Source organism: Eumetopias jubatus, unplaced genomic scaffold, assembly GCF_037043125.1.
Source record: "Eumetopias jubatus isolate StellerSeaLion01/CBP00866 unplaced genomic scaffold, mEumJub1_p1.0 scaffold_9, whole genome shotgun sequence".
In the NCBI taxonomy this organism is placed as follows: domain Eukaryota; kingdom Metazoa; phylum Chordata; class Mammalia; order Carnivora; family Otariidae; genus Eumetopias; species Eumetopias jubatus.
The window spans coordinates 95,224,373-95,248,823 of record NW_028274815.1 but is presented as its reverse complement, the minus strand read 5'-3'; the positions used below and the strand labels follow the sequence as shown (position 1 = coordinate 95,248,823).

The 24,451-nt window shown below is 48.2% G+C and overlaps 1 protein-coding gene across 1 annotated transcript in view; it reads right to left on the bottom strand.

Annotated features, from left to right (window-relative positions):
* Positions 1-214: 214 nt before the first annotated feature.
* Positions 215-24,451, bottom strand: part of RALGAPA2 (Ral GTPase activating protein catalytic subunit alpha 2) — a 341,643-nt gene continuing 317,406 nt past the window's right edge. The window contains exons 38-40 of the mRNA XM_028123771.1: positions 23,397-23,518; positions 6,757-6,796; positions 215-3,657 (exon numbers count right to left, since the gene is read on the bottom strand). Of these exons, the coding sequence (XP_027979572.1) occupies positions 6,792-6,796; positions 23,397-23,518 (127 nt within the window). The 3' untranslated portion in view covers positions 215-3,657; positions 6,757-6,791. The remainder of the gene's footprint in view (positions 3,658-6,756; positions 6,797-23,396; positions 23,519-24,451) is intronic.

Genomic DNA, 24,451 nt, shown 5'->3' with positions numbered 1-24,451 from the left:
TACATTTTATCTACCACTTACTCAAAAAGACAAACCCTCAAAGTCAGCCTCTTGACCATCAGAACCAGGGACTCCTGACTGACTTTACATAAATACATTTGTAAACTTCCCTGGACTGGTACTGGCTACCATTTTGGGATACATAATTAGGCTTTGGTTAAAAAAAAAAAAAAAAAGAGGCTCTTGAGTAACTGATAAAAAAAAGCAAGCCATCTTTTGTGAGATGCCAGGATAAACTTTATTTTCCTAGAAACTATAAAGAAAACAAAAGAAACATACGGCTCTTAAGTGCCGTGTTTCTACCTTATTAAATTCATCACAGCAAATCAGAATTAAAGAGAAAAAGAGGGTAAACTGGAGAGTCGAGCGGCGGTCATCAGCGGAGCTGTGTGCTTTTCCAGGTGTGGCACGCACGCGTCTGCAAAGGTGGACTCTACCCCGAGTAGGCATAAACCCAGATGTGGGGCATTAGGCAAATTAAATAAGAGAGAGCAAAACAAAAATCAAATGACATCCTATAACTTAATTTCCCATATTTATCAGTTTCTTTTTCTTATTTACATGAACTAAATGTTGTCGACCTGAAACCATAAGAAAACATTCTCTTCATGTGTGTATCATACACAGGTACTGAGTGCAGCTAAAACAGTGGTTGTTTCATGTTGAATTTCTTTCCAGTAGCTACAGACGCGACACACAGTTACATGTGACGTCACAGTACGTTGTAAAGGATCCCTCAAGCCTCCAGATGATACAGATGAACCAGGAAGGGAAGCGCAGACGGCCACACGGGGAGGAAGGTCAGGAAGACGTGATTTGCATGGTCTGCGGATCTGCATGATCTCGTTTGTAAGGCTGAGGATCCCGTCGGTCAGTCCCTTTTGTGAAGGCCAGGCTTGACTCCCCTCCCTTCCTGTGGCTCTTGTAGCAAACTGCAGCCTTCATGGCATGAAGACACTGTGACAGTCACCCAAGCAAAATTTCCTCACTGCTGTCTACTTCAGATTTTACCATTTTTAAGAAGTCATCATTTTGTTGTTTTTTAAAGTACAAAAAACACCTTCTCAGTGAGACTATGGAACATCAGCTTTGCTTCGGACGGAAATCAGTGTGCAAAGATCAGTGTGCAGAGAAGTGGGGGGATGGGCCTGGCCCTGCCTGGGAGCTGGCGAATCTTACCCATTTTGGGCCAATTAGGGCCACTTTCGAGTACAGATGGCTGACCTACTAATGCGACGAGTCAGCACTGTGACTCAGGTGGGTCCCTGCCGGATGAGTGAACCTCCATAATTTTGCTGGGAAGGCATTTATTTCAAAAAGCACAATATTTGCTTTTCTAAGTGAAAAAAAAAAAAAAGAATTTGATCATTTCAATTTTCCACCCCAAATAACAAAAGTGATTCAGGTCCATGTGATCGTAAGCAAACCTGGTTGCTAGATTCCCTGCTCCCTATTCCACCCCGATGCTGCCGCTGACAACAGTGGGCTCAGGAGCAGCTCCAGTCCCCAAACCGCTGGCTGGAGTCTGGGGTCATAGGGAAGTTAAAATCAGTGAGGGATGACAGGAAAGGTCTAGGTATATGCTGCCTACAACTGAGTTTCCCACTTGTAGGTTAGGAGGACTGGTTCGTGGAGCACAAGTCCAGGGGAGTTCAATGTGACTTCCAAGTCCTGACACTTCAGCTCAATCCAAGAATTCTGCCACAGGGGATTTCTAGAGCCTGGAAATGAAATGTCCTCCCCGAAGCTACTGGCTGTCAGAGTCTGTCTGGACTCTGGAGCCCAGGGACAGGTGACGCTCTCCCCTGCAGGAATGAGGTCTGGGCACTTTGTAAATATCCAGTGGAGCCGCTCAACACGAGTCTGCAGTCTGAGCGATAGTGGACAAACCGTGCCTACCAGAAAGTCCAAATTATTAAAAAGGTGGGGGTGGGCGGCTGGAGCAGGGGTGGGGAAGATAAGAATTGTGGCATTTGCCGACACAACAGAAAATGCTGTGACTTCCAGTCACCCGTTAATGCCATTAAGCCCCCAGTGAGCAAACCAACTGGGCCCATTTACAGAACAGCCCAAAGTGACTAAGGCTTACTTCTATTTCTCTCAGGTTCGGGTAACCCCCAAGTTGCTCTGTCTGTGAGCCTGGGCCTCACGCCCTACCTGCAGTCCTCTCTAAAGCCGAAAAACAAATTCTCTCTAGACTGAGAAGGTCTATCCTTCCCATAGGAATTTCTTGATCCTTTGTCACTTGTCCCAGAAGCAAGCCTGGCTCCTGGGTCTGCTTGTTTCTCCTGCAAGGGTCAGGTACTAGCCAAACCAATGCAACAGCGGATGGAAAGAACTGACTGGTCAGTGAAAACGGCCACTCTGATGGACTGAAGGGGTTCAGGAGACTCGCCAGGAAGGGGACCAAAGCCGCCGCTGGGGTGGGGGTGGGGAACACCCAAGTGGGCACAGAGCAGAGAGGCAGAGAGTCACGGGAGGCGGGGAAGCACCCCTGCAGGGGTCGATCTTTCTCGGGTCCTTAGCGGCTGTGTTCTATGTGCTGCCCACCCCACACCTTCTGAGTCACGGGCTTACTCTGGAGACAGGCTGCAGGCCTAGGTGAGAGGCAGAGGGCCAGACAGGTCTTCCTAACTGATTTTTCTGTCGCTGACACCCTCAGACCCCCAGCAAGGATGCTGGCCAAGCACAGATGGAAGGTAGGGATTTTCATTTCTTCTTCTTCTTTTTTTTTAAACAGGCTCAACATGCCTTCCTTAGAGCCAAATGGGTAGAAAGCCCCCATTTGTGCCGGGGCCCTCCCCCAGCAGCAGGCAGGAGAGCACAACTGCAGGGCGAAGCTTCTGGAGGCAGATGGACATCAAGGGGGGCCTGTCTCAGTCTAGCGCCTGCGCTGGTGTGCGCCTTGCGTGTTGACATGGCGCTGTGCTGAGCTGGGCCCTGGAAGCCTCCTGACCTACAGGAGCTTTCACAGGGACAGGACCCTGTTTCTAGAGTCATCTGAGGGCCTCCAGGATGGTCAGGAAAACCTCTCCCCTGTTAGTGGGCATCAGGCACCAGGAGGAAAACACTCAGCAACTCAGATAAAATTTCTCCTGGGCAAAAGACCCTAGGGAAAGCCAGTTTTCATGATGATGAAATTTTGGAGTAAACCATAAAATCTAACATAAGAACTAGGGAAATCAATGTAGAGAAAATTCCTCAGTTTAGCAGCTGTTTTGCCGGCCCTTCTGTGAATCTTGCTTGGGTTTATAAACAACTCAGAGTACAGAAACCAGTTGCCCTCCACCCCTTCCCGAAAGCCCAGAATCTTCTCCTGCCATCCCTGCGGAGAGCAGCCCCGTCAATGCCCATGAGAGTGCGTCTGTCTCTGGGTGGTGGTGACCCTCCCCTCTTCTTCTTTGGAAGCTCACGTTTCGTGAGGTTCTAGGGCAAGACGACACGGCCCAGTGAGAAAGTCCAACCAGCGACATTTTGGTGGGGTTCACCTTGAACTTCGGAAGTCTGTTAATGGGGAGATGTGTTGAGGGCCAGCAGAGCAGTCATCACTGAAGTCTCTGTGTTTGAGGGTTCGGGGTGGGGGAAGGGGGAGTCTCATTCATCTCCTCCTTGTCAAGAGGTGCCATGAGGTAGGCACTCAGGTTGGCGGCCAGGGCCCTGCAAAGGAAGCAGAGAAAGGCCAAGTCAGGGCACCAGGGAAGGCCCCCGTGGGCACAGATCCAAGAAGGACTTGCGGCCCTCAGGAGACATGGCACCACCACATCCCCAGAAAGGCTTTGACGACCTCCCTTTGTCACCGGGGCAGAGATGTTTGCCGAATGAATCAACACGTGAATGTCTTTCCTCCGGGTCTTTGCTCTGGACTGTCCTGCAGCAGAAACAAGCTATGAATCTTTTTGAAATTCAGCTGGCCTCACCGTCCATTCCACAAGTAAAGAATGAAGAGAAAAGGCCTCTGATTGCAGCAAAGGGAAGAAAAGCCAGGAAAACTTGATGGACAGCTTTGGGGATCCCTGTCAGTGTTATTATTTACACTTATTTACATATAATATTTCACCGAATGAGTTACAACTGGATTATTCCCCAAAGGTCTGAGAGAGAGGTCAGGACTAAATTGCTTGCCCGAATGAGTCCAGATGAGCATAGCACCATTCAGTGCTGGAGGGAAAAGGAGTAAAATCAAAGCGTGCGTGTCTGCCCCTCTCCCCCTCCCCAGGGCCCTTGCGAGGGTGCTCAGAGGAATCCAGGAATGCCTGCTGCAATACCCAGCCCCTATTGCTGCTAGAGTCTGGTCTCCCCCGGGGGCCCTGCTGCGAGGGAGAGGCTTGTTTCATCACCCCTCTTCCCCCATAAGCTATTTTTAAGCCGGCTGTGTTATACCCCAAGCTTCCGGACCAGATCCGATCAAACCTCAGAAGCAGGCTTTCTATCCTCCTCCCAGAATGCTTCACGGAACTTCCAGGGGTTTGGCCTTTGAAATTTTTATTATTATTGGCATTTGAAATTAATTTATGTAAGTTGTCTTATTCACTGACAACATCTTTTCTCATTTTCTGATCTTACCTTATTGTTTGTAGGAAGAGCCTCTGAAATCAATACTCACAAACATGCTTGGACCTGAGGAGACAGCCTTCCCCAGTGCGTTCCCAATTCCAGCACCTTAAGGCACCCACCACGGGGGCTCTACCGTCTCCTGCCTGCTGGTGCCCGTAGGCCGGGCAGAGAGAGGAAATGTCCCGGGGCTCTCTCCTGCAGTTCTCATCTTTAAAAACAGGCTGCTTTTGACAAAGGCAGCACAATCATACTGACCTCTGTGACAGAGACGGCATTGGCAAAAGGTCTCTCTCTGTCCCCTCAGAGCTGGACATGGGGGTGAATAAACCTGATTCAATCCTAGATAAGGTTCCATTTTGAAATACCTTCGCTTCAAACTAAGATTTCATATTCCTCACTAGGAACCACTCTACCCAGTATTGTAATCAGCCTGATTGGGAGAGAGGGAAGGAAAAAATAAAAAATAAAAAGCACGTGAATAAAAGAGAAAAAATGATGTTCAAAGATATGATATTAAGTGCAAGAGTAATTCTGGATTAGAAGGAAATATTAAATGCCCCCAGCCGGGGAGGGCAAGGAGGGGGAGGAGGGGTGCATGCTGCATTCCAGCAGCGGGACAGGATGGCAGGCGGACGGAGGGACGGCAGGCGGCCAGGTGGCCGACCTTGAGGAGCTGCAGGAAGCTCTGCAGCAAAGCGGCCCCTGTGCATCGAAAGACGTGGCCCCAACTGCTCGGGGCAAAGGGAAGGTTGCCCCTCCCCAGCCAGAGCCTGCACAGCCGTGCCCCCTGCATTCCTCCAGTCCCCCACTTCCCGCTGGCACAGCCCCAGCCTGTGGGGCTCCTGCCATGCCCGCTGCACCCCGTGATTGATGGGGAGGCAGCAGCTGGGGAATGAGCCGGTGGGCCACAAAGGAGAGAAATCCACTCGCAAGCTGCCCCGCAGCCGCTCCACTCATTCAGCCTTTTCCTCCTGCTGGAAGCTGGGGGTCTATTCAAAGGGCACTCGAGCCCCACTTGGCTGCTCTGTAGCGGGAGCGGGAAGGGACGCCTGGATACAGGGTCCTGGCCAATGAAGACTTCTGCAGGAGGCCCCCGCTCTGGAGAGGACTGTACAGCCCCGCTCCACTCCATCCACCACGAGCACCCGGGCTGGTGGGGCTTGTTGCCTCCGGGGGCTCAAGGGAGTGGGCCCAGTGTGGAACAGTTCTGGGACTGGGCCAGAGCCGTGGCCAAGGGAAGAGAGGGTAGCTGGGCCGCCGGGTCAGCTTGCTGTGGCAGTGGCTGCTCGTCTGCCCTGCAGGTGGAGGAGGTGACGTGGTGGATGAACCCGAAAGTCTAGATGCCAACATTCCACCCTATGCACAGTTCCTGAGACCGTGACGGGCATCTGTACCACGCCTTCCTCTGTGGTGACACGGTTAATAAATGACAGCTCGCTGGTGTCCTCCCACATTATGACTGTGAACATCATCACCATCTGGTCTTCCTTCCACCTGTGAGCCCATGAGTCGGTGCAGCCGGGGCCACCCCCAGCCCACACGGCCACAAGGCGGCTCGGGGACGGGTCTGGACCTCAGAGCCATGGCAGAAAGGGGAGGCCCATGGAGGTCACACCTGCTGCAGCCAGCCTGCCCTCTGGGTCCTAAACTGCAGCTCATCCCCGGGTTCTTCACCCTCTGTGCTCCCCCAGCTTTTGTCTGCTCTTCCTCCCCCAGCTGTTCCATTCAGCAGCCCCCCAGACAACCTGCTCTCGCTGCACGGAGGCCTTGGAGCAGGCGCCCATTAAGGCGAGCGGTCAAAGGCCGGCCCAGCACGTGCCACATCTTATCAGCCCATCTCAAGATCCTGCTCCTCCTGGCTTGGGCAACAAAAAAGGGGGCGGCCCCGGGTCCACTGGCTCCCCATGGCCCTGCACACAAAAGGGCGGGCGACAAAGACATTTTCCGGGATGGCAGGTGTTGGTGTCGGATTCCGCCCGGAGTGCACGGGCAGAAGAAAGGCGAGGCTGGGTTTCCCCGGGCAGCACAGACATGCAGGGGCAGGAGTGTGGGCAGGGCCCCTCGGGAGGGAAGGTTGGAGTCTGCAGGCACTTGAGGGGACATTTCAGCACGGTGTTAGCCCTGGATGGAGGTGGGTTAGTGAATTCACGGACCCCTCCCCAAGAGCAGGGTGGCTGGGCAAACCCCAAGCATCAGTCTTACCTTGCTCAAACATCGCAATGAGACCTTTACATATTTTAATCTGAAAGGAAAGAACATGAAATTAAATGAATACAAGCCCAGCACACCCACAGCCCAACCTGATAATGAACACAGTGCTAATAATACATTTATTCCTCCACTGCCTGGGTGTTGTCACAGCTTTAGAGATCATTACGAACTGAAAATTCACTTAAAATTCTACTTGGCAGGACAGAATTCTAGCTGCCATCACATTTACAGACGTGAAATGAGAGAGACAATAGTGTTTCTAGGATGTGTTGTGTAGAAGCTGCTGGGAGCTCTACAGGCACAGGGCGGCACCGACCACCAGACCCCTCTCCTGTTGCCCCATATTTGCTGACTGATTTGGTCTAAAATACATCAAAGATTAAGAATGTTCAAGATGAGCATTCAGAATTCAATGGGTGACCTGAAAAAATACTTGCCAGGCTCTAAGTGTGCAAGTTTGCGTGCTTCTTCATTTCATTTCACAGGTTTCTGAGGTGTACACACTGTGTTAATTTAGTACTAGTGTCACCTGTGGTGTGACAGTCCCCAGGGAGGAGGCACGCAGCCTGTGGTGTAGAGGGCGGCCAGGAGGGGGACCCTGCAGTGGTGAAATCAGACGGCAAGCTCACCCTCCCTCCTAGAGCAGGAGGATCTCCGCAGACACGCTGACCCCGAGAGGGGATCTGAGTTTTACGGACTTGGTGACAGGTTTTCTTGATTCCCCCCACCCCTCCCACAGACAGTCTATTTCCTAGGTGCGTTTCCCTTAGCAAGTCCTCAGCCTCATTCTGCACCAGGCGTCGTAGCTCCTCACCCCAACCCCCACAGCGCTCCTGAATTCAGTGTCACTAGACCACCATCAAATCTGGACAAAGGACATTCATCAGTGACACGGACTGTTGTCTGCACGGCCACAGTTGTAAACTTGGATTGTCTGCTGACCCTGCCTGCCAAGGTTGGCACAGTGAGCAGGGCCAGTTTCTGAGATGGTGGTTCAGAAGGCTGTCAGAAGGACCGCTGACATAGTCTCAAGTGGGGCTCTCCAGAAGAAATGTGCACTTCCATGATCTAGTGAAAATTCATTCCCCCGCAGAATTACTTGGGGTTAGGAATTTCAGGATAAATAACTGATCGTGGATGATCAGTCTTACTTGATTTCCAACCACTGTCACCTGCTCCTTCTCTATACGTGGATAGTGCTCCAGACCACAGGAAGTTCTTGCGACTGTGTTGATTGCTGGTAACAGACTAGGATGTTTTCCATGGATCCTGCATAATGCGATGATATAGATTTCCTGTTTTCTTCCAATGCACTGTGCTATAACACCCCATTTCTTCTCATGGAAAATGGCAGACATACAGCATCTCTCCGCGGGTCTGTCTTCCTTGAGTTGGGGAGGCCCAGTTTTTCAGGGCACCATGCTGCCTACCCTCTCCAGTGTGAGCAAAGGGTCTCTTCATGAAGGGGCTCCTTGGCCTCCCTCCCCTGCAGCCCCTTCAGCGCTGGTTATGCTGGGCGTACCAAGAAAGCAGATGGCGCAGCTAACAATGGAGGACTTGTTTGTAATTGCTGATGAGGACTGGTTTGCTCCTCTCCCCAGTGCATCCCCAGATGCAGCCTGGTGTGGTGTGCTGGACCAAACAGAATGCCTCAGTAACTGCCAGTCCATGGGTGAGTTAAGGAGATGCAAAGACAGAGACAGTTGGGGGCTGCCTTAATTATTCCATGGGGCTCAAATGTCACTTGCCCTTGACACACAGGCAGTGCTTACCAAAGGGCGGGGGCCCACACTTGGAACAGAGGAGTAGGCTGTCAGCTTCCTGATACATCCCTGGGGGTGAGCGTGAGGTACCAACTAGCCTGGGCAGTGTTGGAAGGCACCAGAAGAGAGCACACGGGGCTTGGAGATGAGGGACAGGAAGAGAACAGGAGGCGCATGATGCTTAGGGGGGTGGGGGAGAGACACAGAGCATAATTATTTCATCTTTTCATCAACTGGGCACCTGAGGTGCGCCAGGTTCTGTTCCAGGCTCTTGGTTATAGCCGTGAATAAAGCAGATGAAGCTCTTGCCCGTGGGCCCTTTGGTGGAGGAGTAGCGGCATGCATTCTACAGAGTGATATCACTCCTTGGGGGCAAAAATATCTTATTTTTTACACATCGAAAGCCCCGATGTAGGTATGGTAAATAAAGAGACACACAGGATTTCTGGAGTGTTTCGGGGGGAGGAGACAAATGAGGAAATTGGTCGGAGGTCTTGGGGACCTCCGTGGTGGGGTGATTGTGAAAAAGAGCTCGAGCCACACTGGGTGGGAAAGTTAATATGTGCATTACATTCAAAGTTTTTCTTACATGTGAGTGGTGCTGGGACTTGGGGATAGGCTCCGCTCGCGTCTAAGAGCAGCGGAGTGGGGCCCCTCTGGAGAGAACCCTCCCCGTGTTGGGTGATACCAAGGGGCTAAACTGCAGCCACTCAGGGGCTCTGAGTGGAAAATCCAGAAGCCACTCTTAGAGAAAGATGTCCTACTTCGTGGGCCTTGTGCAGCTTCTGGGCTACTCCGGATATCAACGAGGATTTGCTAAAACACAGGAAACAATAGTCTTGATCGGAGATGTGCTGTGTTCCACACAGCTCTGCCTCGGGGAGGCTTTTCAAGAACTGGTCGGTCTTTCTGTGGCATGTGTTCTGTGGCATGTGTTCTGTGGCAGGCCTCACTGGGAGAGTGGAAGAGCAAGGATTTGAACGGAGCTTCTTATCTCCGAAGAAAGGCTGCCATCCCGGTGGCGGGGATGACACTGGGCAGGGTCAGACAGGAAAAGTGGTTACTTCTCCCTGGGTCCTTGTTGCTTAACAGTCAGTGTGGAAAATGATTAACTTGTCCAAGATAATTAGGGAAGGGAATGATTTTGTGAGCTGGCATAGCTGAGGGAGAGAAACAGTGGATGGTGGTTCCAGCTTTAGGCGCACGCTAAGCATCCTCCCAGCAGGAAGGCGGACAGAGCGGGAGATCAGAGAGCTGTCTGGGCTATTCAGACCCCTTGGAATGGCTCTGAGGAAGGGAACAGGTGCAGCCGTGGACGGGGTAAGCCTACATGCTCAACTCAACACTGGAAACTCAAGACCAGTGGGAATTAGCCAGCTTAATTAACATTTCCAAATGGCCTAAGGATGGCTTCCAGTATTTCCAACCCAGCAGCAGTGGCTGTGTCCTGGCCCTGGCCCTGGCTCTGGACTTCCTCTTTTTGGTCATTGGTCTTGCCCATCAACTTTGGTTCTGAATCAGAAAGCTGGGACAGCTGGACCAACAGGCGGGCAGGCAGGCAGAGAGTGCTCGGGTCTTGTGCGCCCGCACGTGCATACACATCTGTACGGGGGCTAAGCAAGCAGGTGGAATGCTCATGAAGTCTTCTAGCATTCTTTTCTTTCCCTTCTACAACTATAATGTACTTGTATGGCTCTATGGCGAAACTGAACTAAACTATACCTTTAAGATTAATATCTTGGTTTCAACTTTTCTTGTCAGGCCCTCATGGAGACAGGTTTCTAGACCGTCTTGCTATCTCACAGAGCATGAATACAAAGATCTTAGTTTACATCTTAGCCGTGACAGGGCTGTTCGCTGTACCAGACTGAATTCACAGCTCAAAAAATGGCAAAACAGTACAGACATGTTTATAGCAGCAATATTCCTAATAGCCAAAAAGTAGGAATACCCTAAATGTCCATCAACTGATGAAGGGACAACCAGAATGTGGCCTACCCTTACACTGGAATATTTATTTGGCAATATAAGCTACCAGACAGATGAACCCGAGGACATGCTGAGTGAAAGAAGCCAGTCACCAAAGACCACATACTGTGTGATGCCATTTATACAAAATGTCCAGAATAGGCAGATCTGGAGAGACAGAAAGTAGACTAGTGGTTGCCTGGGGCTGGGGGGGGGGGCAGTTAGGGGGGAGCGGGGATTGACTGCTAGCAGGTTTATGTTTTTCGTTTGTTTTAGGATGAATTAAAAAGTTCTAAAATTAGACTGTGATGATGGTTGCACCATCTTGTGACTATACTAAAGACGTCAAATTATATACTTTAAACGGATGAACTATATGGTAGGTGAATTATATCTCAATAATGCGTTTTGGAGAAAATGTCAAAAAAGAACAGAAGGTGATCTGGGCAGCACCACTGTTACTTCGATTCCAAAAGGGACACAACAGAAGTGGCTACAAGTTTTGGAAAAATCAGATCCCCCCGTGGGCGCCCAGGGAGGCAGGGGGACAGGGGCTCCTAGCGGAGGCCAGCAACAGCTCTCCTTCTGTGTCACCCCACACACTCTCAACCGTCCTCAGAGCAAAGAAAATGGGGCTGCCCCTTGGACCACACACTACTCTTCCCTTCAAGGTTCTCTCAGGTTTATCCTAACTTGAGTTCATCCGTGCTATAAACACCCGGAAGTGGCCTGGGGTGGCGAGGTGGGATTACAGTGTAATTCTCTGCAGGACACACTAGGATTCTGTGCGCCGCTTGGGACGACTTTTTATGTTCTCTAATAATCAACTGCGCAGGAAAACGTAGCAGTGACGTCTGTGGTGACTTGAGGGAAGACAGCGAGTTCCAGGTATCTGTCTGAGGTGTCTGAGAAAACATCAGAGAAGCAATGGGACTGTCTGGTTGTTTCACAGATGAAAGCTGCCCTGTTGCCTTCAGACACGAAAGAAGCAGTTTCCTTCCACAGTTAAGATGTTTTCTATATGTGAATTCTTTCTGTGGTGCTTCATTTGCCTTCTAAGGTAGACAAGACTTTGGTTAACTTTCAGTTACATTTCTCAGTTATCTGTGCCAAAGTGGGTGTGCATTTGCCACTGGACACACTGTAGAGGTCAGAAGTCCTATAAAATAGTCCTTTTTGCCTTTAGGGAGGAGCACTTTGCCTTTGCCTCAAAAGAAGGGCTCCCCCCACCACAAGCAGGCACCAAGAAGCAGGGGGTCTCTCCAGGCGGGCGACGAGTCTCATCTGGCTAAGCACCTGAGCCCTGGTCTCAACATGACCAGCCGCCTGATAATGAAAAAACCAACCCTCCTCAGTTCCCAAACTGCCAAAGAGATGAATCTTGCTCTGTGGAGGGCAGACTGTGGGGAAAGTGTGCAGTAATGTGATTTCTACACATAGGTAAAGAGCCTTTACTACTCGTCGATTGTTCTAGAGACTATTTTTCTCAGAGCAAAACAATGCCAAGGGACCTTAACTCTAGTATCCTAGCTCTTGTGGATCATTGCGAGTCCTTTTATGTGTCTTCAAACAATGTTCTGTGAACCCGGGATGGTGATCAACCATGATTCTTCATGCCAGGCCATGGGAACGGTTCCTGACCACTGGATTCTGGTGTGAGTCCGGGGGTTGGGGGAGGGGGAGTCTTAAGCAGGTGAGGGATGTACAACTGCAGGCCAAAGTTCTGCCCCATCTCTTTTTCACCTTCTTCCTCTGACCACACAAACCTTCCCCAACAAGAGGTGGGTGTCACCATGCTCCCCTGACCTGTACAGTCCCAGTTAGGGGCTGCATTCTGTGGCACTGGGGGCCCTCTAGCAGCCCCATGGAGAATGTTCAGGGGGAACATCTCCTGGATCACAGCATGCATTCATTAGTCAACATGTATTCTGTGCCTGCTCTGTAGTAGGGGATGGGAATACATGGGGAACAAAATCTTATCTAACTGGTCTTCCTCCCGTCCCTCCCCTGGAATATCCTCCCCGCAGGAGTCAGAGTGATCTTCTTAATCAAGAATCATATCATGTGACCCCACTGCTTAACACCCTCCAGGAGCTGCCCAGCTCATGATCTTTCCCTAGGCCTGTGAGGCTGTTCTGACCTTCCTCCTCCTCCTCGCCCCCTTGCTTGCTCTACCCTAATCACGCTGGGCACCTCACTGTTCCTCAGATGTGTCAGAAAAGCACCAGCCTCAGGGCCTTTGCATTTGCTCTTCCCTCTGCCTGGAGTGCTTTCCCCCAAGATTTAAATGGCTCACTCCCTCACTTCCTTCAAGCCTCTCTTCAAATGTCACCTTCTCAGTGAGGACTTCCCTAACCCCCATTTTATTTACTTTTTTTCCAAAGATTTTATTAGAGAGAGAGTGTGTGTGTGAGCGCATGAGTGGGGGTAGGGGCAGAGGGAGAGGGAGAAGCAGACTCCTCACTGGGCAGGGAGCCCGATGCAGGGCTAGGTCCCAGGACCCTAAGATCATGACCTGAGCTGAAGGCAGACGCTTAACCCACTGACCCACCCAGCCGCTCTCCAGGCGCTCTCTGTCCCCCATTTTAAAGGGCACCCCACAGCTCCTGACAGGAGACCAGCGTCTTTCTCACCCATCTGAAAGACAAGCCTCAGGGAGGGTAGAACTGCTGTTTTGCCCATTTCTATACCTTCCCTATTAGTGTGTGGTAAATATTTATGGAATGAATGCCTGAAGGCCCCAGCCTTTGTGGGGCTTATGTGATGATGTTCCAACGAGTGAAGCCACAGTTCCCATCTACTTAGGCTGTACCAAAGGTACGTGTGTGTCCCCAGGACTTGAGTTGGACTGAGTTTTAATATCTAAATATGGCCTCTGGCAAGTCACCAGCTTTAGGTAATTGGAATAAAGAGCAGAGTCAGCATAGTGGCCAGAGGAGTCCCATTTCTGGCTTCTTCCTTTCTTCTCTGTGGTCATCCCTTCTCTCTGGGACTGTCGCCCTGACTGTCACCCTGACTGTTGCCCTGATGTCGCCAACATCCGCTGGTCAGGAGAGCCTGGACTCAGAATGCTGCATGCCCAGATGTTACAGAGGACTCTGCTGTTAACCAGAGTTGGGCTGTTTCTCTAGCTGCTTCTCTGAGCCCTGGGGACAGAGCTAGCGAGCAGGGTTTCCCTAACTACCACGAACGGGCTCTGGGACGTGAACCAGCTGCAGGGTCTGCCCGGACGTATCTCAGCAGCCGTGGCAGGAGAACCTGCACTCCGTGGTTTTGCCTGAGATCAGGGAGGGGGAACAGGACCCTGCAATGCAAGTCCTGGAAGGCCTGTAGCAGATTCCTCACCCTCAGGCAATCTCAAGGTCAGACGACCTTGCAGGAGAGAAGAGACAGGCTGGGTGACTGTGTAGGCCGAGGACGCTGCCACAGGTAACGGCTGAGCACTGGGGGGTTGGGGGTAGGGGGAGGAACGCCAGAGGGGTCTGGTGTGGGGACACAGGCAGGGGGATGTGTCCTCTATGCATCTGGGATTTTATTGTCTCATATTCCTAAAGTGGCCAAAAAATAGGGTTTTGCCTTTTCTTTCTTTCTTTACACTCTTTAGAGATGCTGTGAGGTTTCTTCTGTGCTGAGAAATGAATTTTGGCCATGTCAATGCTGTAAATCTGTTATTTTATTTTTAAACAAAGTTGACTGGCATGTTTCCTATTTTTTAGGGATTTTTTTCTCCCTGGCCTTTTGAGGGCCTTTGAAGGTTAATTGGAGAAAAGTAACCAGCTTTTCTCTTTATTATTCTATGCAGAGGTTTACTTCCTGGTCATCATTACATAGCCTTCTGGAAAAGGATAGTATAAAATATTCTTTCTTTTTTCCATCAGTAGACTTAAATGCTTAATAAGAGAGCTTCCATTTGGCCTCTGCTTTGGTTTAGTTGTTGCTAAATAGAAATTCAAGCAAAACCATGGAGTTTTCCAGGAGCCTACCCTACCGGCTTGTGTTTGCACCTGTTCCACCTGTTAGAACCAGGAGAACACGATGGTCACAGCCAGAGTTCACAAGGAACGTGAACATGGGGTGTTGGAAAGCTCCAGGTTCTTCTGAATCAAATCCTCAAGGTTATTTGAAATAAGCATTAATTAAGAGTCATTTCCAAAAATTGTCTCTGAGAAAAATTCTCGGTACCTGCCAGCCATCTCTTGGCAACTGCGAAAGTGTCACGGGAACTGTAATTAGCAGTTAGGCAGGGAGGAAGATGCCACTTGCATTTAAAACCATTAGGACTGAGAAATCAGAACTAAACTGAAGACGGCATTTCATAGAAAAAGCAGCATCTTCAAGTTCTTCCGAAGGAACAATTTAAATGTGATGTCAATACTTTAGAATGAATAATCTTGGGTCCCTTCCTTTTCTGGGAATCTGTGAACACCCCCAACCTCTGTACCAGCCCCAGGGGCAGGAGGGTCCCCACATGGCCTCTGAAAGGAGTCATTTCTTCCTCTGTGCTCTTCCCACATTGACTGTCCCTTATATTCTTCTTCTTGTCCACGGCCTTCCAGTTCTCAGACATCTCAATTCTTAGCCAATGTGCGAAAGTTGAAAATTGACTGGCAGGAGACTTAGCAGTGTATCTAATACATATTAGGTAAGTTTCCCGTCTCTTCCAGGCTCACAAGGCAGATGGCACAGCCTCATATCAGGGAAATCCCAACCCAACTGACCCAAACCATTGGCTCACTGTATCTTTCTTTCTTTCTTTGAACTGTATCTTTTTAATATGTGGTGATGGTTTGGAGGTAACTCATCTGGGCTTACTCATAAGTAGCCATGTTTTAGTGATTCATGAATATCTGCTCTTCCCTAACAAGACTGCAAGCTCCAGAAGGGTAGGGGAGACATTGAAAGTGAAGCTTTCGGAGCCTTCGTGTTCCCTTAAGGTGCCCAGCACAGTGCCAAGGTCGGGGGAGGGCAGGGCCAACTCAGAGATGGCCCCATGGGACAGGGAGTACCATCTTTTCCTATTGGAACAAATGTCTGTCTCCTCTCTTTCTTCCCCCTCCCTGAGTGGACACTGAGGGGAATAAAAGCATTTTAAGAGGGAAAAAGGGATGAAGAAGCATGAAGCAACATCTGGTGCTAAACAGGGCAATGAAGAATTCTCTTTAAAACCCACAATTCTGTTTGTGGAAGTATCCCGCATCACATTTCAGTTATTCAAACTGCATTATGCGGTCTGTGGAGTACCCAGGCCCTGGCTTCCCCTGCCTTTCTCACACCAGACTTTGGTCATATTCCTTATCTCCGGTCCACTTTCACTAGGAAACTGGGAAGGAAGGGGGCCTCTGAACACAATCACAGGAGTTCGTGCTGCCTCTGCCTCAGGCCCAATACACATCTGTGGCCTGGCTACAAGCAACAGCCTGGATCTTTCTATTCACATTTCTATTGTATTCCTATTGCATATGTTTTAAGAAAGAAGTTACATGTGTTATTCTCTAAAGAATTTACTGCCCATTATAGATAGAACACACACGTGTGTGCACCTGTACACACACACACACACACACGATTTACATAGGCTAAGAAAAACCAAGATAGAAGTAATGACAAGTTAAATGGCACTAAAATGAGGACTTAAGCATTACAGAGATGACTTGACAGTGGTTCTCAGTCCTGCCTGCATAATAGAATGCCCTCAGGAGTTTTTTAAAAGAAAGTCCTCATGCCCAGGTCACACCCCAGACCAATATATGCACCTCTCTGGTGGAGGGTCATGCAGGGATTTGCAGGTGGTCCAGTGTGCAGCTGGAGCCAGCACCACTGGGCTTGGGTGATGGGATTATGGGTGGTTTAAAGAAATCCTATGGATGCCTTATCCCCTTTTCAAGAAGAATACATTTTTAGTTTTAAAAAATATGTCATTAGGGGGGCCTGGGTGGCTCAGTCGGTTGATCGTCCGACTCAGTCAGTTAAGCATCCAACTCTTGATTTTGGCTCAGGTCATGATCTCAAGGTTGTGAGACCGAGCCCCATGTTGGGCTCCACGCCCAGCAGGGAGTCTGCTTGAGATTCTCTTTCCCTCTCCCTCTGCCCCCTCCTCTAAAATAAATAGTTAAATCTTAAAAAAATATGTCATATGCAAAGGGGGTCAGAATTGAGCTGGTTATGTGGATAGGAAGATTTGGATTGGCTCTTCGAGGGACTAACTGGGATGGAAGAACTGAGTGTTCTCAGTTTGCAGGCCACGTGGCAACACTCATTTGGCTACAGCCAAGTGTTCTGAGGGTGTCGAGTGGAGGTGGCCCTGAGGTCTTGAATAGACAGTGAAATAAGAGAATGTGTATTTAAGGGAAACTGCTAGATGATCTAAATGGAGTTCTGAGCTTTCATCCAGGTCTTTAACATCAATAAAAAGTCAGCAGCCACGGCTCTGATGAAGGGGGTTGTCCCCACAGGGTGAGCGCTGGAATGGCATTTCCACAGCAGGGGTCCCTGGCCTGCTCTCCCCTTCTAGGAGACAGGCCAATGGGCAGACAGCAGTGTATTCCAGGATGAGAAAGGAAGAATCGGGAGGCACATGTTCTAAGAGGAAGGTCGAAGGAAGATGGGCTGGAAGAGGCAGAGGGTTGCATGGGATGGAGTGAGGAGAAACACGGGCATGACAGCCCCACAAACACCAGCTGAGGGGGCCCTATGTGCCAGGCACTGTGCTCATCTCTTTACACATATTAACTTGCTGAATCTTTATGAACACCCTTTAAGGAAAGTTCTTATTAGACCCATTTTACAGAATCAGACTGAGCCACAGAGTGACAGGTAACTTGGCTGAGGCCACATGCTGGAACACAGAAGACTCCAGCTAACTGGCTGCAGAACCCAGCCTTCTCAGGGGAATCCCACCTCCTTGCATGGAGCCTCCAAGGCAGCTGGGGAGGCTTGTGCCAGGTAGAAGTTTCTGGCTGGCGTTGAGCAAGGAGGACAGGAAGACAGTAGAATCTGAGAGACTGAGGTGGCTGTATGTGAGGACGAAAAGCAAAAGAAGGCAAGCCTGGGCTGCATTAATGAGGAAGGAAAATTTGCAAACCCTGGCAATGGCGTATAAAGGATTAAAGATTTGCTGATGGCTACTGGCATCTGCCTTTATTCCAGGGTTTGGAAGCAGTGTGTGGGTGCATGGGCTCTGGGCCCAGGTCCTGGCTGTGTTCCTAGCACCCCCAGAATATCAGAAGCCCCTCTAGGTCTTGGGATGGTCTGCCTGAACCTTTGGGGCCTGACGTAGCCAGGGCATGTGGAAGCCTCTGATGCATGCGTTCATTACATGAAGTCAGAGTATATTCTGGGCTTCCCTTCCCTCATCCGTTCCATGTGGTTGGTTAGCAATGGGAATGAGAGGACTTCTGGAAGGGTTTTGCAGCCACAACTACGACGCCGCCCCACAGACTGGCACAACGACATGGGTATGCTGGCCAGTGAAGTTATAAACAGTTACCCGAGTAACCAATAACCACAGCATCGTATACTAATAGTTCCGGTAATCTGAGTTTCTGCTGTTTACATTTCCAGGACTATCACTTTCCCAGACTTCATTCTTATCTTATGAAGACTTTTTGAAGAACAACAATGAGGAAGGCAAAGCTTTCCTGAACAGGCTATGTAGGAAAAACACTGATATAGTATTGCTTCTCTCCTCTCAGAGAGGCGACAGGGGTGTCGGACATTGAAAAACTCTTATAAGTGGCTGGCTAGGAACTCTGTGACCAATGTAACTGACAGCCAATGTCTGGTGGCAGCTTACCAAGTAGGGGATGGTGGTAACCATCTGAGTCTTGGATGATGTCACTCACACCTGACTCCACTTTGGGAAGAAAAGAGAGTGTGGCACAAGGGGTGAGGGCCCCACTGCCAACTTGCCCCTGGTCTTCAGTTGTCCCTTCATGGCCTGGTCTTCAGCCCACTCAAAATCCATGTCAAGGGGTGAGGCTTGATATCTCCTGAAGCTTCCTCGAACATTCTACGATGTTCTTTGCTGGTTTCAGCAAATTTATGAGGAGGGTGAATATATAAGTGCTATCAATTAAAACCTTATGAAGAACACTTTAACATGGAGGGAGGAATGGAGGAAGGAGAGCAGAGAGAGATGGAATGAATCTGTAACATGACCACCCTCAATGAATGGGGAAAATCTGTCATCTTTGGGGGGTTATAGTTAGAGGCCACCTCGTGCAGTGTCTGGGGATCAACCTGATTGCTATCTGCCAGCAAACTGGCCACGTTGGGATCAGCGTGCAGAAGGGCAAGCCTACAACATCCCGGCACACGTGAGCACTGTGCATGGTTCAGGGCTCCAGCAAATTAAAGTGGGGTGTAGCTTTACTCCTCTTGTAAAAGGCTGGTGGGTTATAAAAGGGCTTTGTGTAGCATCAAGCTGCCAGATTCACTTTGCGACCAGTACACCTGCAGTCTTATGAGGGTCACCAGAATGACCCAGTGATACCAGGCAGTCTTCTGATAGTTTCAATGAACTTAATTTGATTTTGTTGTAGGGGAAAATTACAGGAGTCTTTTTTATCAGGTAGGTAAGCATGATAATCCTTTCCAAGAGGACACCCGTGCACATCGTGAGCGTGATCGATGAAAGCTTACGGTTTTGTGCAAGAGTCTCGGTGGCAGAAGCATCCTAAGACCGACTCAGACTAATCTGGGTTAAGCTCCAAATATGACCTACATTAAAAGTGGCAGAATCTGGTGGAGCCTAGTGAGGAATTTCCTCCCACTTGTTCTAAATCCTGGAAACTTTACCATCTAGCCTATCATGAAGGAGAAGTATTTCTGACCATATCTTGGAGAAATCAAATGTGTTTATGTAGGGCTCACAAATAAACAAAGATTTGTGCTCCCTCTGCTGGTTCTCCACAGCAATATTAAAGTAGAAAGGAACCAAAAACAGTGTTGGCATGTTCAGCAAACAGTTGATTTGCGTATACTGAGAACAACTCGTTTAATTTGGTTTGGGACATTCTTTGGGAAAAAAAATCAATCTTTATGAGGGTCTGACCAAGGCACTTGGAAATTCTTAAAATTAGATATTAAATTAGACATACCTGTGGTCCTCCACTACCAAATTGCTAGCTGTGACTGTAGCAGTGATTTGGGGATTCATTTATCAGCAGACACAAGTGGATTCCTCCAAGGTTTTAAGGTCCAGACACAACCTTTAAAGTAGTTCGGGGTGGGGGGAATCTCGAGTTCAAGCTCAAATTTCTTTTTTTCTCCTCTTGTTTATAAGACCAGCTTCCGAAAAGTAAAGATTTATACTATTTATATCCTTTCCGATAATGTCAAACATTAGACTTGATTTTCCAAATCATTAGCATGCCGAAGAATGACCTCATGGTGAACAGATGCACTTGGCTGTGAGCTGCAGTGATTACATCAGCCCCGCCCAGCAGTCGAGGGCGCCCATTCCAGTTAACCCTTTGAAGGCCTCTCTGTCAGCCCCCCTTCCTTGGAAACATGCATGAAAACACAAGCTGAGTTCCTCACCCCAGCATGCGTGTGTGTTAAATGTATGTATATACATGCATAAACATATACATGTATGTAAACACACACACACACACACGTGTGTGTGTGTGTTAATTGCAGCCAATATTTTCACTACTGGCTACCTTTTAGAAATTGCTGGCCAAAAGGGAAGGAATCAAAAGGAACACAAACTACAGGGCTAAGAAAAAGGCAACTCAAACACCTATTATACACTGGGTATTATTACCAGTACAGGTAGTGGACGGGATAGGTATGAGGTAGGTGGTATTTTAAAATAACATTTTCTGACTGGGAAAAAAAATTTTTTTTAAATCTCCTTTTAAAAAGCTGAGTACCCACATATAAGCCTAACAATCAAAGATGCTATATCCTCATCGGTGGCTGACAGTGAATCATGAGGAGAAGTTCATGTATGTGGCCAGTGTGCCCCTCTATGGCTTCCTTGGGTGGCAAGTAACAGCACTGGGGCGGGGGGAGGGGGGCGCCTGCGGAGAAGGCATTTTCCAACATCAGCATCTTTGGGCACGAGCCCCTTCCAATGAGCACATTTCTTACTTATGCACAGGACTCCGAGGCTGATATTATAGGTCCTCCCTCTAGAAATGGGGGCTGCTTGCTGCTACAAATACAGTGTGGAAGGAATACCAGGTTCAGGTTATTCTCCCTCTGCATTACCAACAAAGCCCCTTGCAGCGAGGATACAAAGAAAACCTGGGAGCCCCTAATTCCTCGGATTGTGCATATGCATGTGAGCAGGAGCCCAAGGCCCCGCTTTGATGGCACTGCTGGCCGAGATGGTCTGATTGGGTCCTAAGTGCACTGTGGGGGCTTAAGCCGCTCAGGGTCAATTTTTCCAGTTGGCTTGCTGCTTGGAAGAGCAGAGTCCACCTCTGTTTCTTAGTTTAAGCTAGCTGGCTCATCTGGGTTTGACTGTGCTTGTCCCAAGAAAATAGGACTAACACTGAAGAAATGAAAAAATGTTTTCCTTTGTAAAGGTGGTAACAGGCCGGGATAGGGATTCCTTAAAAGCAAAACTGGCAGAGAAAGGAGGGGAGGATGTGCTTCTGAAAATGTGCCCACTTATGGTCTGGAAATGCTCTGCCCTCACTGCATGGCTCCCCAATTTCAGTCCACATCAAGTTCCTTTCTAGTTCCTTCCTAATCTTTGCTGTGGGCATATATGCAAAGTGGTGATAGAGAACACGATGCTCAGACTTAAAATCGCATTCATGCACTGGCGTGATATGTGTACCAAAAATTTTATCACTTGACATTGAACGCCCTAAACCCTGAACATTGTGAAATGTCATCCGGATAAGAATTTGGAAAGAGGAAGACCAGCATTTGTCTTGATACCTCATCTTCGGTTTCACATTCCCTTTGCATCGGTTCCAGTGCCCCCTCATGAGCTATCAGACCCTTATCTGCTAAGTGACTTCGGCAGATGTGATGCTCCTGAAGAAGCCAGTTGGTCACTGCCTCCAAATAGCAGGTCTTGGAAAACCCAAATCACTTTTGGAGACTCACTTAAGATGTTACCAACACACTAGCTCATTTGAGTTGATTTAAGTAATTGTGAACTTGTGGGAAAGATCAAATTAATTTATACAGATGCTAAAGTATGCACAGGAAACAAAGTTCATCAATATTTGTTTCAGGAACATCTTAATCCGGAACCTTAAGAATGTGACAGCTAAGGAATGTCAATATCTAGTTATTATTTAATTTCTTCTAATTTTAAGAAACAAAAAGCTTTCTCATGAGTTAAAAAAAAAACAAACACAAAACCCTCGCACAGAAAAATTAAGCCCCAGTACCTCATGAGGATGAGAAAGAGGTGAATGAGATCTTTAAAAAAATTAGCTTTGCTACGGATCCTTCATGTTCTTTCATGTACACACTAGAAATGATTTTAGACCTCTAAGCCAGAGTGGTGTGAAATCTTCATTTCCCTTGAAACCGATTTTTTTTTTTTTTTGGTTTTAGATAGAATGTTGGCAGAGTGTATAAAAGAATTCAATTCACAGCTGTTCTACTTTTTTTTTTTAATGTAAGAAACATTAATCAAAGCTTTAAGTTATAAGCTTTCTCATGTTGTTTAGTATTCCAGTTCAACAAAGATCAATAGAGGCCATCCCCGTGTTTCTTGACGCCTCCCCAGGAAGCAGAGGCGTGATTATGTAAATCACACAGTTCCTGCACCCCGGCCAGCTTGCTTATCTCTCAGGCCTTCTGCCTGCAGCTCCTGGCTCCCTGAGCAAGTGCAAGCCTCCCCCTCTTATCTCCCAACAAAGCTCGGAGAGGCAAGGATCGAAGCCAGCGATGTTAAACAATGATGCATGGCTGATTGTATTTGTGAGTGATTCATTTCACTGAATTTAATTTTTTTCACTTTGTGTGTAAGATATTTGTTAACAAGTCAGAATCGGAGAAGTAAGGCGGTGTTCAGAGACAACTGACACAGGTTAGAAATCTATTAAGCATGCTAACAGTTGTGTCTACACCGGTGGAAGAAGAGGGAAGCCCTTCATTGAGAATTTCAACATGCATTGACTAAATATCCCATTTACTCTCTGAAAGGCAATTAATCTGTAATTACATGCAGAAATTCACAAGTAATTCTATTCTTTGGGAAAAAAAACCCACAGTAATCATATAATCAGTTTAAGTGGTAGTACCCATTTTTTTTTTCAAATTGGAAATATAAAAAGAGTAAAACCTAAAAACAAGGACATTCATGGAAATTTCTGAAATTTTCCATTGGCGTAATAAGTGAAAATGATTGAAAGCCAGTTACTAAACAGGTTCCACGCCAGGTGCTGCTCTGGTCGGCAGCTTGTCCATGTGACACAGACCACTCCAGAAAGAAAGCGTGCCCGCCGCTCTGCTGTAATGATGGACCAGGGGACACTGTCCTTCCATTTCTCCTGCATTAATCCCTGACCCGAGTATCTCAGCAGCATAATCCCCATTTAGCATTAGTAGCAACGGCTTCGACTGTGAGGAAGACTTTTTTGATAAGTAAGCACTGATTCGGGCATTGCTTTTAAGCAACATATTCCCAGCTCAGCAAGAAACCCACACTCCTGAATGAACCGGAGCACATTACTGAGAAAAAGTTCATTAACCTTGCTAGTTTCGAGGGTTAACAGGATAGCTGAAGAAAAGCACTGAGTGAACAGCTCGGATACAAAACAAATTAAAATGAATGTCATCATTCCTTTTGATATTCATTAGTTGATTCAGAGGGAGAATGCTCTTCTTAAATTTGCAAGCATTTATCTGTGAAAAACAGGTGTACATCTGCTGCTCGAGTGCGTCCTAAGCGCGGGAGGGCAGAATAATGCAGACACTCACCCGTTCCGCCGAGGGAGGGGCTGGGCGAGGGAGAAAATACTTGGGCGGCGAAATCCTCAAACGTCATGACTTCTCGGTGGTTCTGAATTATTGCTTCGAGGTACAGAGCTCGCTCTTCGTAGCTGCGGTCACCGGTCAAGGAAGCAAGTGCACGTGTGGAATGACATGCATAACAATGACACAGTTCACTGTGGTTTGAATACAGTTATGCAACTTTTACGTGTGTTGGTGGTGGGCGGGATGGTACCTTACAAGTCTGTTACCCATCCTCCCAGGGAATTAAATATGAGTTATAATTAATGGTAAGATTCTGATATTGAGACCTAAGTTTCTCTTAGACTTCGGTTACATCCAACACCAGTATTCCTGAAAAATATGTACATCAATGGTTACAGAATCACAGCAAACGATCCTTAAGCTTGATCCAAACAAACGAAAACAGAGGCACTGGTTGTGGTGGCATCTCTTTCCACTGTGGGACAGTGTCGGACCTTTCCTTCCCAGGTCAGCAGATAGAACGTTCTTCTCAGTCTCCTAGAGAATGAATTGACACTTGGAGCAGGAATTGGTGGTACATTAAAAAAAAAAAAAAAAAAAAAAAAGTGAGACAATGCACGTCCCAGGGAAGAGGGAAGGCCAGGAAGATATGCTCTGAAGGGGCCCCAGTGCCTCCAGCCAGGATAGGCGAGAGCATGAGAAAATAGGAGCTAATAAGTGAGAGACTCTAGCAGAGAATGCACAATGCAATTTAAAAAAGAAAAGACTATTGCCTTTTAATTAAAACTGCAGTCTGGAACACACACATTCAAATGTGTAATCAAAAACCAGTCACCAATAAAACTTACAAGCGTAACACGCTGAAGCAACTTTCCAGCTGTCTTAATAGGACCCCTGCGTGTGGCAGCCTTTCACAGGGCAGAAAGCAAATCTTCCCCTTTTGTGTATGGCTTCTGTTTCCTCAGAAGGTGAATCATGCACTTCCAATAACAGGATAACATCAGAACAATTCGACAGCGGATGGAGGCACTGCACGTATGACTTTATGAATTAACACT